Source organism: Bombus fervidus, chromosome 9 (genome assembly GCF_041682495.2).
Source record: "Bombus fervidus isolate BK054 chromosome 9, iyBomFerv1, whole genome shotgun sequence".
NCBI lineage: Eukaryota > Metazoa > Arthropoda > Insecta > Hymenoptera > Apidae > Bombus > Bombus fervidus.
In genome coordinates, this window is record NC_091525.1 from 8,277,726 (window position 1) to 8,291,836 (window position 14,111).

The window sequence follows — 14,111 nt, forward strand, 5'->3', positions numbered from 1 at the left end:
TGGATCACGAATCACGATTCATGATCAAGAATTACGATTCTGTATTCGAGAAAATTGTATCGATACAAACATAGAAATCTAGGGAATATTGCGTATTCTTGCCTTGCGTTGATCTTGATACATCATGTTTGCAAATTGTGAATCAGTTTGAATATTTTTGGCATGAATTTTAAATGATATGAAATTCTGATGAAATCTGAGCAGTATAACATTTAATAATAATAAGGATTTTTCTTTTTATACCAAGATCTACATAAAAATGTTACGTATAAACTATATTGGTATAAATTAAAACACTAGAATTTTATAATGTTTAAAATTCGCGCCAAATATTTTGAACTTGTTTCGTAACTATGTTCGTGATGTTTCAAGGTAGATACGCAATGTGTATGCAAACGTGTTTTGAGGTTAGTATTTCACAATGCTCGTGGGTTGCATCCTATGAATGCATGTTACAAAGATAAATAAAGAATTTTTATATTGCTGACAACTATACAAGTATACAAAATGTGTAAGATCCATGAATTACAAATCATAAAGTAAAATTTTAAGATTTGTAAATTTATTTCTAAATGTTATGTTACATTTGCAAATTTTAATTTTATGTCAATTTAATTAGCAGAGGTTAATGAAATAAATGACATAATTAATAATATCAATCCATCACAAAAAATACCGCAAAAGGCATCGAAACTTGGCTTATATCTTATTGGAATAACAGGTAGTATAATAGAAAATATGTTATGAAATGTAATTATATTAACTTCCATAAATGTCATTCATTTATATTGTCTTTTAGGAGGCATTGCGACAGCTATTAGTGTGATATGTATTCCATTTGTAAGTCCTGCCTTTCGCAAAATATGTTTGCCTTATGTACCAGCTACGTCTCAGCAAATAAGAAATGTATTGCAAGCTTTAGAAGGACGTACTGGTTCTTTGATTGATCTTGGAAGTGGTGATGGGCGTATAGTAAATATTGTCTTCATATAGTGTAAATATTAAATTGTTAGTAAATACAAATGCAGTACTATAATTTTATAAATAGGTCTTTGCGACAGCAAAAGCAGGATTTAAAGCCCATGGAATTGAATTAAATCCTTGGTTAGTATGGTACTCTAGACTAAAAGCTTTAATCACAAGTTCATCTTTGCAGACAAAATTTATAAAACAGAATTTATGGAATCATAATTTAAAAAAGTATGATAATATTGTGTTATTTGGTGTCGATCAAATGGTAAATTTTATATATTATTTTTTATATAGCTTCTCTTGCACAATGTATTTAATGTAGTATATATTTTCAGATGAAAGATGTTGAAATAAAGTTTATTAAAGAGCTACAAGAAGATTCTGTTATAATTGCTTGTAGGTTTCCACTTCCTACTATAAGTGAAATAAAAACAATTGGTGAAGGTGTTGATACGGTTTGGATATACAAGATTTCAAAAAGTTTAAAATAGTATAATTAGATATGAATTTTAAAATATTTATAAACATTGTAAGTATTGCATAATTATAAATAAATTACTCTGTATAAATCATGATACATATTATAAGTAGATAATGACAGACTAACGAATAAATAAGCTTTTTATTTTATAAAATTTATATGTTAATATCTATGTGCATTTCTATAAATTAATTAGATATTTTACATTTATACAACAAGCATAATTATATTCATATACATTTTCAACTTCGTAATTATTCATTTATTTAACTGTATTGTAATACTAGGAACATTTAAAATTTAAGTTTCAAAATTTTTAATATTCTGCAATGAAAAACTGAGCTAACAAATTTAAAAATCCAAATATTGGAATACTTGTATGTAAAAGTGTAGAAAATATTGTCAATCTTTTTTGTTGTTTCAAAATTGCCAAGTATAATAAACTTGGTAAAGTAAAAACATAAATAAAACCACTTAAGGCACCTGTATATCGTATTATTGTACCAATATATGGTATAAACACTGCAAATACAATGCATATAGATACCAAAATAACGTTAACTAGAATAACACAGCCTGTATTAAATGTCTTACACATTGATGTAAGTAATTGAACACGTAACATGTATGCAAGTAATGGATAAACGGTTAATAACTGAAAAAGAAGAACAATTCGAGCACCTACTGTTAAGCCACTCCATTTTTGAAAATTATTCAACAAATTCTGTAAAAAAGATTCAATTTTACTTGTTATTTTCTTTCCTAAGAATATTATACTTTGATGCTTAATTTAATATTTTACTTACATCTTCAATGCATGATTTGCTCAGTGGAAAACATACATAAAATACTACACCTACTATAATATAAGTTAGAGTAACCAATAGATAGGCTATTGAAAGATCTCTTCCCTGTAATTAAAAGATAAAACTTTTCAGTAGTTTAATTATATTTATGCGAAAAAGAAAGTAAAATTATTTACATTTTTACTTTGATCATGATTGTTCTGCATCACAGTAATTATAATGTTGTGAATGAAAAATGACAATGCTAACATTCCAGAAAGTGCAGGAAATGAAAATTTTAACGTCCAACTTGTGTTCCACTCTATTTCATTCATATTAATACCCCATGAGTACGATTTAATCAAAACAAAGGTAATTAAATATATGATTGACATGGTTCCTATGACACACAAAAAAATCATAATTTTATAAATCAAATGTGACTTAAAAAAATATTAAATCTACAAATCATTTGCATACATACCAAGAGAATTAAATTTTGTAAAAAAGGTGGGACTATTAAAATTTAAAAACGGAAATATTAATAAACCAAGAAAAATAGGAACTGTTTTATAGAGATCCCAAATTGGTGCCAAAGTATTATATGTAAAATTATGAATTATTAAATTTGTGCTATTATAGATTATTCTTTTTGGGCATAGTACTAGAATTAAAATAAATAATTGACATTAATCTTTCAATATGTATCATGAATAAAATATACTTACCTTCTGATGTGTATGAAATATTATCATTTGTATAGTACTGGGATACTCCGACTAAATTATCTATAAAAAAAATATTCAATTTTTTTAATGAACTTTACATGAAAAGCAAAGATTTATGCACATTTACCATATATGAAATTTACAGAATTATATAGGAAATTAGACATAAGAACCCAGTAAGCTATAGTTGCGCCTATTAAAACTGTAATGCTAAAAGCTTTGGCAACATATTCTGCCCACTTGTTAAGATATATCCGACATAATTGAATTACTTCTATACCTTTTTGTCCACCTAAAACATTAAATTATTATAAACATATTGTTGTATTAGTTTCCCTAAACAAAAAGAATTAAATATTTTGTACCATAATATTTATGTACAAGTAGGAGACAATAAGCAGTATATAGACATAAACCACTCATTACAAGTATTAGAATAATACCAGGAAAGAAACCAGCCATTTGAATACCCCATGGTATCGTTAATAAGGAAGAGCCTAATATTGTGTTCCATATTGAAAATCTATAAAGATATGAAATTATATAATTACAAATAAATAATATTTTTTAAAGATTCCTATTAATCATTAACTTAATCTGTCATATAAAATATATAAAAAGAAAAAAACCGATATTTAAAAGTTAAAAAATGGAAAGTTGCAGTTACAAAAAAAAATTAAGAAGAATATATGTAGGTTAATGATCTAAAATTTCGTTACGATTAGTGTTGGTTGTGCTTATAAATAAATTGCATAACTTTTTATTCTTTATTTAGTTTATAGTTTAGTAAATATTGTTTAGGTTAATACTAGAACTGCCAATGGCTAAAAAAATATATGTATATTCCCAGGAAATTTTACAGAAGATTATAAGAAAATTCCTTCTGTAAACTTATACAATTTTTGTAAAAAATTATGAATTGGTCATTTTGAGAATTTTGATAATTTTAGTATTAATGTTCATCAATATTCAATCATAGCATCTCATGTGGTTCCCTTGTTATTCTTCTTAGGTACCAGCTACGGGCATTGACCTTTCGGGTGTCCGTCTGTTGCCCAGGCAACCGACGGAGCACTAACCCCTTCTAATATACTGTGTAGTCGTCGTCGTCACAACCACCCGATGGTGGTCGAAACGTGAGCGACTGTTAACCATGTTCGTTTGATACTCTTTCGTTTTCATATCTTAAAACCATGCATCCGCTTTGATCTTTTACATTCTTCTTCCCTCTTTTTTGTTTATTTAAAATGGAAGAAAGGTAACATATTAACATGTATAATTTAAAGTTTCTTTGTTCTATTATGCTACTGCGTTAGGTGCGTGCTTTTAAGATGTGAGAACGAACGATGGTGTATACGATTTTAAACATTAATTGAAACATTATATAAATAGTAGTGCAAATTAATATCATGAAAGCAAGTTTTAATATCCTTTGAGATCTTATTTTGACGAAACTTAGCGAAAGGAATTTCGATTTATATAGGTAAGTTTTCTTAATGTGATATATGTAATAATAGTTTACAACAATGAAATATCTAACTTGTCAAGAATTATTTATAGAACGGATGATGTTTAAATATATTATTCTAATTAAACATTCTTTTGTTTGCTTTCAAATTTTGAGTTCATAATTTTAATTTGCAGAACTATATTGAAGATTTAGTGAATGAAGAGAAAAGATCACAAACAATATGTAATAAAAAAGCATAAAAATGTTATTGTAAATACAAGTTACTTTTTTATATGCATGTATCAAACGAGAGGTGAAAGATGATGAAAATGATATATTGCTTATAAGAAACAAGTTAGTCTTCCATGTTCAAAATACATACAGGCATTTCTGATGCAAGATTTCATTTTTCTCTCATCATCAACCTACTAAAAATACGACTACAAAGAGATAACAAAAAATTTATGAATGTGATTAGATTTCTGAACACTGTACTAAGAGAATTGACCCAGAACCCTTTCTTGATGATAACATGATAGCTGATAATAATTTATAATTAATACTATATTATGCTATTGATGCTAAATTTATTAATGCAAGAACAACATTAACAAAAATTTTCTTTTGCCTATTGATAATCATGTGAAGCATGAGATTTTAGAAACATTTTTGCATAATAGTACATCGAAAAAATATTATTGGATATTAAGAACTAGGTATTATATTGTTACTTACATTGTGACTAGAGAACTTTGTTTTGATTTAATATCCTTGCATGTAGCTTCCTCAGCTTCCTATTGCAATAAAATTAAGATAACAATTCATTTATAATTTGTTTGACATAGCTGTTCGTATTTATGTTACTATATATTTAACAAAATACAAATAAAAAATGTTACAATAAATTCTCACAACTATTTCAGTATCAGTAAAAATTTTAAGTGAGTATATGTTTGTACTAAGTAGAATTTTATGATTGCAATAGAATTTAACTAAAGATAATGAATATTATTTCTTTCTATATTATTCTATATTATTTCTTTTATTTCAAAGTATCTAACCTTGATATAAATATTATATACTAAAACATGCAATTTTATATTGTTTGTGGTGTTCTCACCAAATCAGTATTATGGATTTCATAACATCTGTCTTGTCTTACGTTTAAGGAGGAGGAAGTGTTTAATACTAAAGGTGTAACTAAAGTATGATTTTCAGCAAGGGGTGGTGGTCTCTTTGGTACTACAGTAATGTTAGAATGGTGACTACAACTTTCTAAACTACCATACCTATGAAAAATTGACTATAATAAGCAATTATTATCAATAATAATATTAAAAATGATACTTAGCAGAAAAAGTAATATTATTTCATTTATAATGAAAAGAAGTATTGTTAAAGGATAGTAAGAAAAAATTGGTACTTGAAATAGCTATTTGTAGGAGTGCAGTCTAAATCACTGGTTTCAGAATCTTGAAATATACTGGGTTCTATACTAGTATGAGATCCTGAAGAGAATAAAGGTGCACTTTCAGATCCACTATCATGCTGTATAATACAAGATTTCCAATCATTTTTACATCTATACATGTTATATTTAATTTATGCATATACATGCATGCCATATAAGTGGAACTATCAAAATAAAATATATGTGTTATTAACCATTTACCCTATAATTTTTTATTCTTTCTTTAATTATTTTTCTTATTATTTATATTTTTTATTATCTTTAATTGATAATTTAAATACCATAAAAATTACTTACTTGCAACGTTTATAAGTGTGTTCAAATGTTAAATTTCACACTAAAACTTTTTGAAATTCAAATTTTGCGTATATTCGTTGTTTATAATATTATTATAATATTTCTGAAAATTCGCATAGGCATATTAAAAGTGCTGATTAGAAATCGAAAGATGTGTTTATATTTAATTAAAAAATTTCAATTATTTTTGAGATACTATGTGATTACACTATCAATGATACAACCTATGATACAATTTATAATACAGCTTTCACGAGCGAAACTTAGGGAGAACTGTTGTTTTAAACAACTATACGTCTGTTTTGTAAAATCGCATGCTTATATCAGGCATTCTTGACATAATAAGCTCCCTCCTCCTTATTTTTCTTCGCTAATGCTGATCTTCATAATAAGTAAATCATCATCTACGCGTGCGTATACTTTTTACTCGACTTTTCTCTCTACATTTTCGTATATTTTGAAAAAAAATTGCCGAATAACAAGATACAACGAATTTAAATGTCGTAACGCATTTGGAAAAATTGTTCATTTCTTCTGTGATATAAAGAGCAGACTTCATTTTTGAGTTACGCAAACGTTAGGTGTGTGTGTGTGTGTGTGTGTGTGTGTGTGTGTGTATCTGCTCTCTATAATTTTAATATGTAAAAAATTAAGTTTTTTAAATGTTGTCTAACAACCTATTATATCGATAATATACTAAATAATTATCTGATAAACGTAATTGTTAATTTATAGTATTCTTTGCAAGTCTATACATCAATAATTTTACGGAAATCCTAAAGCAAAAATCACAAGATTCTAGAATTAAGATAAAAGTCGTCCAGTTTTAAATATCACGCATTTAATTAATTATTATTAACATGTTGATTACCGTGGTCATCAGTAACCCACGTTACTCAATCTTTTAGAATGATTAACATAAGAAAAATTTCATAGGCTAAATAATTCTCAACAATGTAGCCGACTTGGATAATATTGCCAGAGACAAAGTACACAAATCAATATAATATTTTGTGCAAATTAAGTGTTATGGTGGTAGCATATTTTAATCTATTGTGGTTCCCAGGAAAAAATATAATATAAATATAAATATATTTAATTATAATAATAAAAATATGAATAAAATTCACGTGGATCAGAATTATTAAATGAATCGTTCCTCATAAATGAGTATATTATTAAGAAAGTTTGTATGCGCTCAACTTAAACTTATTTGTTTAAGACAATCAAGAATGATAAGACTCGTTTAATTTAGCATTTTTACCCATTTTCCGGAAGCTACTACTAGAATCAATAAAGACATAGATATAAATTATAATCATTGAAATTATCAAATGTTTATGTTCTATTATCAATTTTATACCGTATAGAATATTAGTGTATCGCGTTTGGAAGAGCTATGTTCTTCACAAAGACAATATTATTAGCGAGTGGTAAAGCGCGGGCGCAATGTTTCAAAGATGGTTGACCCATGCCCTTGTGTGTCATTGGTAGGCAAAGTTCAGTCTGCTACCAAGCGTCGAGGACGTGTTATGAAATTCACAAATCTGATTTTTCTCTACTGTTTGGGTTCAGATACGAATAATTCCATTTTATTTCAGTTGATATCACATTAAGTGTAATATTTGAAAGATGTCAAGCGCAGTGTCGAGCAAAATTGTAGAAACCCGAATATACGATGGTCAAAAGCCGGGTACGTCCGGATTGCGAAAAGCGGTGCGGGTATTTATGCAAGAACATTATACAGAAAATTTCATTCAAGCAATATTGCAAGCTCTAGAAGAACAATTGCCTGGTAGTACGTTAGTTGTTGGTGGCGATGGAAGATATTATGGAAAAGATGTGGTTAGAAAGATCATCAGGATTGCTGCAGCAAATGGAGTAATTTATTTAAACTAGATTTACATTTCGTTTATTTATATATCATGCTTCTTTGTATTTTATTTTATTAAAAAACTATTATCTCTTTAATTTTATTACTTTAATTTTATTATTATAAATGACTATTTGTTGCATTAGGTAAAAAGATTAATAATTGGGCAAAATGGGATACTTTCGACTCCAGCTGTGTCTACCATAATAAGAAAATACAAAACTCTAGGAGGAATTGTTCTAACAGCATCTCACAATCCTGGTGGACCCAATGCTGACTTTGGCATTAAGTTTAACTGCGAAAATGGTGGTCCTGCTCCAGATAATGTCACAAATAAGATTTATGAGATTACTAAAGTGCTCAAGAATTATAAAATTATACCTGATATAACCATAGATATAGACAAGATACAAAGTACTACAATTCAGGTGGATGGAAATCCATTTACAATAGACATAATAGATTCTGTGAATGATTACTTAGAACATATGAAAAATATCTTTGACTTTTCTAGTATTAAAACATTATTACAAGGAAGTAACAATCGTCCTCCTTTTAAAGTTCTTATCAATTCAATGAATGGAGGTATGTAAAAGTTATATTAATAAATTTAATTCTTTGATATATTTGTTAAATAATAGTTAATCATTTCTAGTTACTGGTCCATATGTAAAACGAATATTTAGTAATGAATTAGGTGTCGATGATTCAAGTACTGTTAATGCAATTCCATTAGAAGATTTTGGTGGGCTTCATCCTGATCCAAATTTAACATATGCCAAAGATTTAGTAAATGCTATGAAAAATGGTCCATATGACTTTGGTGCTGCTTTTGATGGGGATGGAGACAGAAATATGGTAAATAAAATATTTATTTGGTATAGAAAATAACTATCATGAAAAATGCAAATTTATGCTCTATGTCTTTGCAGATACTAGGCAAAAATGCTTTCTTTGTTACACCTTCTGATTCATTAGCTGTATTAGCTGCTAACTTAAATTCAATACCATATTTTAAAAAGACTGGTATTAAAGGATATGCTAGATCTATGCCAACAGGTGCTGCTATAGATAGAGTTGCAGCAAAAACTGGTGTTAAACTTTATGAAGTACCCACAGGCTGGAAATATTTTGGTACATATTAATTTTTGCATATGTTTTTACAGTATATTTTAAACACATAAAATTATATTTTATCAATAATGTTATTAGGTAATTTAATGGATGCTGGTCATCTATCACTTTGTGGAGAGGAAAGTTTTGGCACGGGTTCAGATCATATTCGTGAAAAAGATGGAATATGGGCCTCTCTTGCATGGCTTAGTGTAATTGCAAGTCTTGGGAAGTCTGTAGAAGATATATTATTAAATCACTGGCAGATATATGGCAGAAACTTCTTTACAAGGTATTATTTTTATTATATTATATATGATTAATTATTGTACTCTGTTTTGTAAATTATGTTCTAATTTTATAATTTTATATTATATGAACCAGATATGATTATGAAAATTGTGATTCTGAAGCAGCAAACAAAATGATGCAACACATTGAATCAGAAATGGAGAAACCTGGGTTTGTGGGTTCAAAATTAACATCTGAAGGGAAAACATATGTTGTAAAATTAGGTGACAATTATTCTTATATAGATCCTATTGATGGAAGCCAAGCTAATAAGCAGGTATTGTATTATGATTCTACAAATTCCACATAAAGTAACAATATATCGTGACAGTGTAGATTACTTTGCAATTTTGTATAACAGGGATTAAGAATTTTATTCCAAGATGGTTCCCGTATAATTTACCGTTTATCTGGTACGGGAAGTTCTGGAGCTACTATTCGTGTGTATGTTGATAGCTATGAAGATGATCCAGCATCTTTAAACAAAGATGCTCAAGACATTCTTAAACCGTTGGTTACTATTGCGTTAGAGATAAGTAAATTACGAGAATTTACTAATCGTGATGTACCAACCGTGATTACATAATACTAATGATTCTTGATCGTTTATCGTTGACAAAGATATATAAAACAAAGAAAAAAGAGATTGTTTTACATTATAAGCAACTTAAATAAGAGAAATGTCATACCTTGTATAATGACATTATGAGTTGCAATTATTACGCAAAAGATCATTGCATAAATACGTGAATCACAAGTTCGATAAAATTTTTCTTAAAATTGTATAATATATAGATAGAATTGAAATAATATTCAGTAATATTTTTATGATTTCAATATGAAATATTCGAATATTCATCGTAGTAATAGAACTTGTTTTAATCATAAAATACTACAAAAAAAGTTTTAGTGACATAATTCATAATGTCGCGCGTACAACTATTAGATATTAAATAGCTTAACAAAATACCCAATATTATAAAAATGAACGGCAGCGTATTTCATACTTTTTTACATAAAATTTTTCAAATTTTCATTTGATTATAAAACCTTTGATATGGTTGTTGTATTCAAAAATAGTTTACTAAAACGAAAATATACTTATGCGTAGAAAAATCTAAAAGAATGTAAAGGCAGTAATAAATCTAAGATCACGTGTATCTTTATACGTGGAACTGTTGTTTGCCAAAGGTGTTCAAGCATGCATAAAGATGGAAATAGTTTAACCCTTCGTTATTTGTATAATGTTGCATAAATTTATAAAAAATGTTCGCTTAATGATAATTTATAGGTTACATTAAATATTAATTTTACAACAGAATTATTTTATATTATAAAAAATATTAAATATATTTAGGATTGAATCTTTTTATGTGTAAAGTAATAAAGAATCTGGGTATATGACATTGTACAATTTTTATCGAAGGGTTAACAAAAAAATATAACTTCAATCGTAATTGAAAGTAGTATGTTATATTATTCATTTTTAACTATGTTTTAATTTGTTTTACGACTGTTCTTTTAATAGGATGGCGGTTGCTCGTTTTAATGAAGTAGGATTTGAAGTTTGTTATAAATTTCATAATATTGTTTTTATAATACTATAAAATAGAAAAATGATTTCTATTATTTCAATCTAATTTATATAAATGGAGGCACAGCATATAACAAAATTTATGTAAAATACTTTATTTAAAAACAGTTGTATCCAATATAAGTTATACGTGAAAGATGTAAATAATTGTAAAATGTTAATTTTTATAATCAAAACAGAACATTTATTTTCAACAAAATATGTTCAAAACATATGTAACTTATTTTTTATTATCTATAATTGATTTATCAAAATTCTATATTGTAAAATACTTTCTATGTAAAAATGCTTAAAAGATACAAACATTAAATCTCAAAAGTAAATATTTTTTAAATATTTAGTTTTGTATATAAATATCAATTTCATTCAATGAAAAATGTTATTAGCTTTTTACGTTATTGCTGTATATTTTTACTAGCCATTCTTTATATTGATAATTATTTCAAATATCGTCTAATGTAATCATTTAGTTCTATCTCTTACTTATTTATATAGTGTAAACAAAATAATTATGATATACATTTTTTTGTTCTATCCTTTAATTATAAAACGATATATAAATTGATAAATTAAACAAAAAGCAGGGATGCGTGTAGAAAGTGCTGTTTCAAATTTCAAATAATCATGAAAGAGATATTTTTCGATATCATGATTTAACGAAATTTGAAATTATGAATATATTATTGTAGATTGAAAATTTCTGCCAATAAGGTATTCGGTACATTATAATAATATCATGTTGACGATGTGGAATAAATATAATTTTTAACAATATTTCATTAAATGGATATATAAATGATTTTTATATAAATCTGTTTTATTTTACAATTTTGTAAAATATGCCGAATATCTTATTAAAATTAATTGATAGAATAGGATATGCCTAAAAATTTGTAAAAGTAAAATCAATAATAAGATGGTGAAAGTATAAGTGGAAAATGCGAGGAAAGTATAAAAAAGTTAATTGGTACGTGTAGCCAAAATTTATAATTGATACGAAGCAACGATAATTCTGTATGCGTTACTTCTATTAATGTAATATTTTCAAGTGTTTTATTTTATTTTTCTGTTTTCAAATATTATATTCGCAATGGAAACGAAAGTATGAAATCGAAAACATTGTTGAAACCTGATTCTGAAATTGTAATTTATGAAGATATCAAATATTCATGAAAAGTGTATCATTTATCTTACATACATTTATTCACATTTGCATATAAAGTTTTAAGTAATGGCAGTATGCAGCAATACATATTTATGGAAATGGAATGTATCCATAAAATGAAATTATGATACTGTATTGATATATTGATGAAAATGTTGAACACATTGTAACTGCAGCACTTTTTGAGAAAATTTCAAAAAGAATTTTGTAAATAGTTGAAGGAAGAGGGAGGATACTTGGGGACCTGAGTCGACGCAACGCCCATTCTATTTCATAGTTACGTCACAGAAATATGTGAAAAGAAAAGTAATTCATTTATACTCCACATCTTTGCCATTTCATTATTAATTTGCATAACATTGATTACTGATAATGAATAGTAATACATTAAAGCAAATAAGATAAAAGTCTAATACAACAAAATTGAAATATAATTAACATGTAACTGCCCTATCGAATATAACTGAGTTACTTTTTAGATAAAAAACTTCTCATATTTTATGATGTAACATGAATATGTAATATGGTAATGTGTCATAGAGACCAGCAATGACTGCCGATTTTAATGTAAATTAACATGTAACATGTATATCATATTGAAATACTAATTATTCATTGTAGGTATATGAATGAGTGGTTCTCCATAAACACGTGATCTTAGATTTTAAACAAGCAAAGCTATTAATTGTTAAATTATCATATGGATTTTTTTCGTTTACTAACATATCTTTTATTTGAAAAATTATGTAATTAATACCCATATTTTTACAAATAATACTTATTTGATCAATGATAAATTGCAAACGCCAGTATAAGAGATATTTTTAAACGGTATCTATCACTTAAAATGCAGTATATCATTTCTGTAAGTTCTGTATAATGAAATACGTGCGTTGTTCGTTGTTAAAACAAAGTTTTTTTATTGCATACTAGAACATAAACACTGAACTTGATTACTTGAATAAAAATATGGATGTATTTGGAATCGAATAATTAAAAATTTCACAATTTATACCTTGTGATGCGATCAATATGATTTTTAATAAATCAATCTTTACTAAACGAATATATTATTATTACATAAAATTTTTTTTTTTTTTAAACGTTTTCATTTCCGGTTCGATATGATTTGGAATCCAAAATGGAGAATTCTTTTAATATTATAGAGGACGAAAATGTTAACGAAGAATATTCTAGTTTTTGTTCTTCTTGCAATTCTCTCTTCCAATCTATATCTAGTATTGGAATACCATCTTTTCATGAATTAAATAATGAAAATAATATAATATCACAAATTGAAAAAGATGACATTATAGAACATATCGATACGATAACTGAAGAAACTGGGAATGTAAATGAATATACGTCGGATATCAAAGAAAAAACTTTTGTTAAAAATAACAACAATCCTACTAAAAATTTGGTGATACCAATGGAACTTCATACATATAGAAAACAAGAAGCTAACAATAATAATGACAACAAAACTGACTACTCTGTAACTAAAAAGATAAAATATATCGAATTATTACGTCAAGTAAATATAAATATTTATTACAGTTATTTCTATTAAATGTTTAAAATTCAAAAATAATTTAAACCATAACATAATTTCTAATAACGCAACGTGCATTAATTAGGATTCTAAAAGAAAAGAGAATTATATTACCTTATCTGATGATAAAAATAAACCTTTCATGTTGACGAAAAATAATTTGGATGACATATTTAATTGCGAAATGCCAAAAACAAAAATATTAAAACTTACAAAGAAAAATTCATCAATAAAATATGTATCATCTAATAATGATGATTATATTGTAGAAGATATTCTAAGTCATCGCAAAAAGATACTAAAAGCGATGAAATCAATATTATATCTTTGGTAAGT

At 26.5% G+C, this 14,111-nt stretch overlaps 4 protein-coding genes across 7 annotated transcripts; 3 read left to right on the plus strand and 1 right to left on the minus strand.

Moving 5' to 3' along the window:
• The first annotated feature begins 137 nt into the window (after positions 1 to 137).
• LOC139990767 (ATP synthase subunit C lysine N-methyltransferase) lies at positions 138 to 1,568 on the plus strand. Its single transcript, XM_072010267.1, has 5 exons — positions 138 to 511; positions 620 to 721; positions 800 to 972; positions 1,049 to 1,237; positions 1,308 to 1,568. The coding sequence occupies exons 1-5, from the start codon at positions 508 to 510 to the stop codon at positions 1,461 to 1,463; spliced, it is 624 nt and encodes a 207-aa protein (XP_071866368.1). The 5' UTR covers positions 138 to 507; the 3' UTR covers positions 1,464 to 1,568.
• Positions 1,429 to 6,633, minus strand: LOC139990757 (neutral amino acid transporter 9). 2 transcript variants are annotated; one of them, XM_072010250.1, is made up of 11 exons: positions 6,185 to 6,630; positions 5,840 to 6,051; positions 5,537 to 5,705; positions 5,152 to 5,210; positions 3,332 to 3,489; positions 3,094 to 3,258; positions 2,967 to 3,026; positions 2,723 to 2,902; positions 2,436 to 2,638; positions 2,260 to 2,364; positions 1,429 to 2,177 (listed from the first exon to the last, which is right to left on the minus strand). In XM_072010250.1, the coding sequence occupies exons 2-11, from the start codon at positions 6,004 to 6,006 to the stop codon at positions 1,770 to 1,772; spliced, it is 1,674 nt and encodes a 557-aa protein (XP_071866351.1). In that variant the 5' UTR covers positions 6,007 to 6,051; positions 6,185 to 6,630; the 3' UTR covers positions 1,429 to 1,769. The 2 variants fall into 2 exon arrangements, with proteins under 2 accessions (XP_071866351.1, XP_071866352.1); XM_072010251.1 differs by lacking the exons at positions 5,152 to 5,210; positions 5,537 to 5,705 and having other exon boundaries at positions 6,185 to 6,633.
• Positions 3,591 to 13,286, plus strand: Pgm1 (phosphoglucose mutase 1). Of its 3 annotated transcripts, none has more exons than XM_072010248.1 (8): positions 3,591 to 4,449; positions 7,786 to 8,065; positions 8,204 to 8,642; positions 8,713 to 8,915; positions 8,990 to 9,191; positions 9,270 to 9,462; positions 9,555 to 9,738; positions 9,823 to 13,286. In XM_072010248.1, the coding sequence occupies exons 2-8, from the start codon at positions 7,817 to 7,819 to the stop codon at positions 10,045 to 10,047; spliced, it is 1,695 nt and encodes a 564-aa protein (XP_071866349.1). In that variant the 5' UTR covers positions 3,591 to 4,449; positions 7,786 to 7,816; the 3' UTR covers positions 10,048 to 13,286. The 3 variants fall into 3 exon arrangements, with proteins under 3 accessions (XP_071866349.1, XP_071866350.1, XP_071866348.1); XM_072010249.1 differs by lacking the exon at positions 3,591 to 4,449 and adding an exon at positions 6,629 to 6,765; XM_072010247.1 differs by lacking the exon at positions 3,591 to 4,449 and having other exon boundaries at positions 7,681 to 8,065.
• A 75-nt stretch (positions 13,287 to 13,361) lies between these two features.
• Positions 13,362 to 14,109, plus strand: LOC139990766 (uncharacterized). The gene is made up of 2 exons (XM_072010266.1): positions 13,362 to 13,757; positions 13,861 to 14,109. Exons 1-2 carry the CDS (start codon positions 13,362 to 13,364, stop codon positions 14,107 to 14,109), a joined length of 645 nt encoding a protein of 214 aa, XP_071866367.1.
• The last annotated feature ends 2 nt before the right edge of the window (positions 14,110 to 14,111 follow it).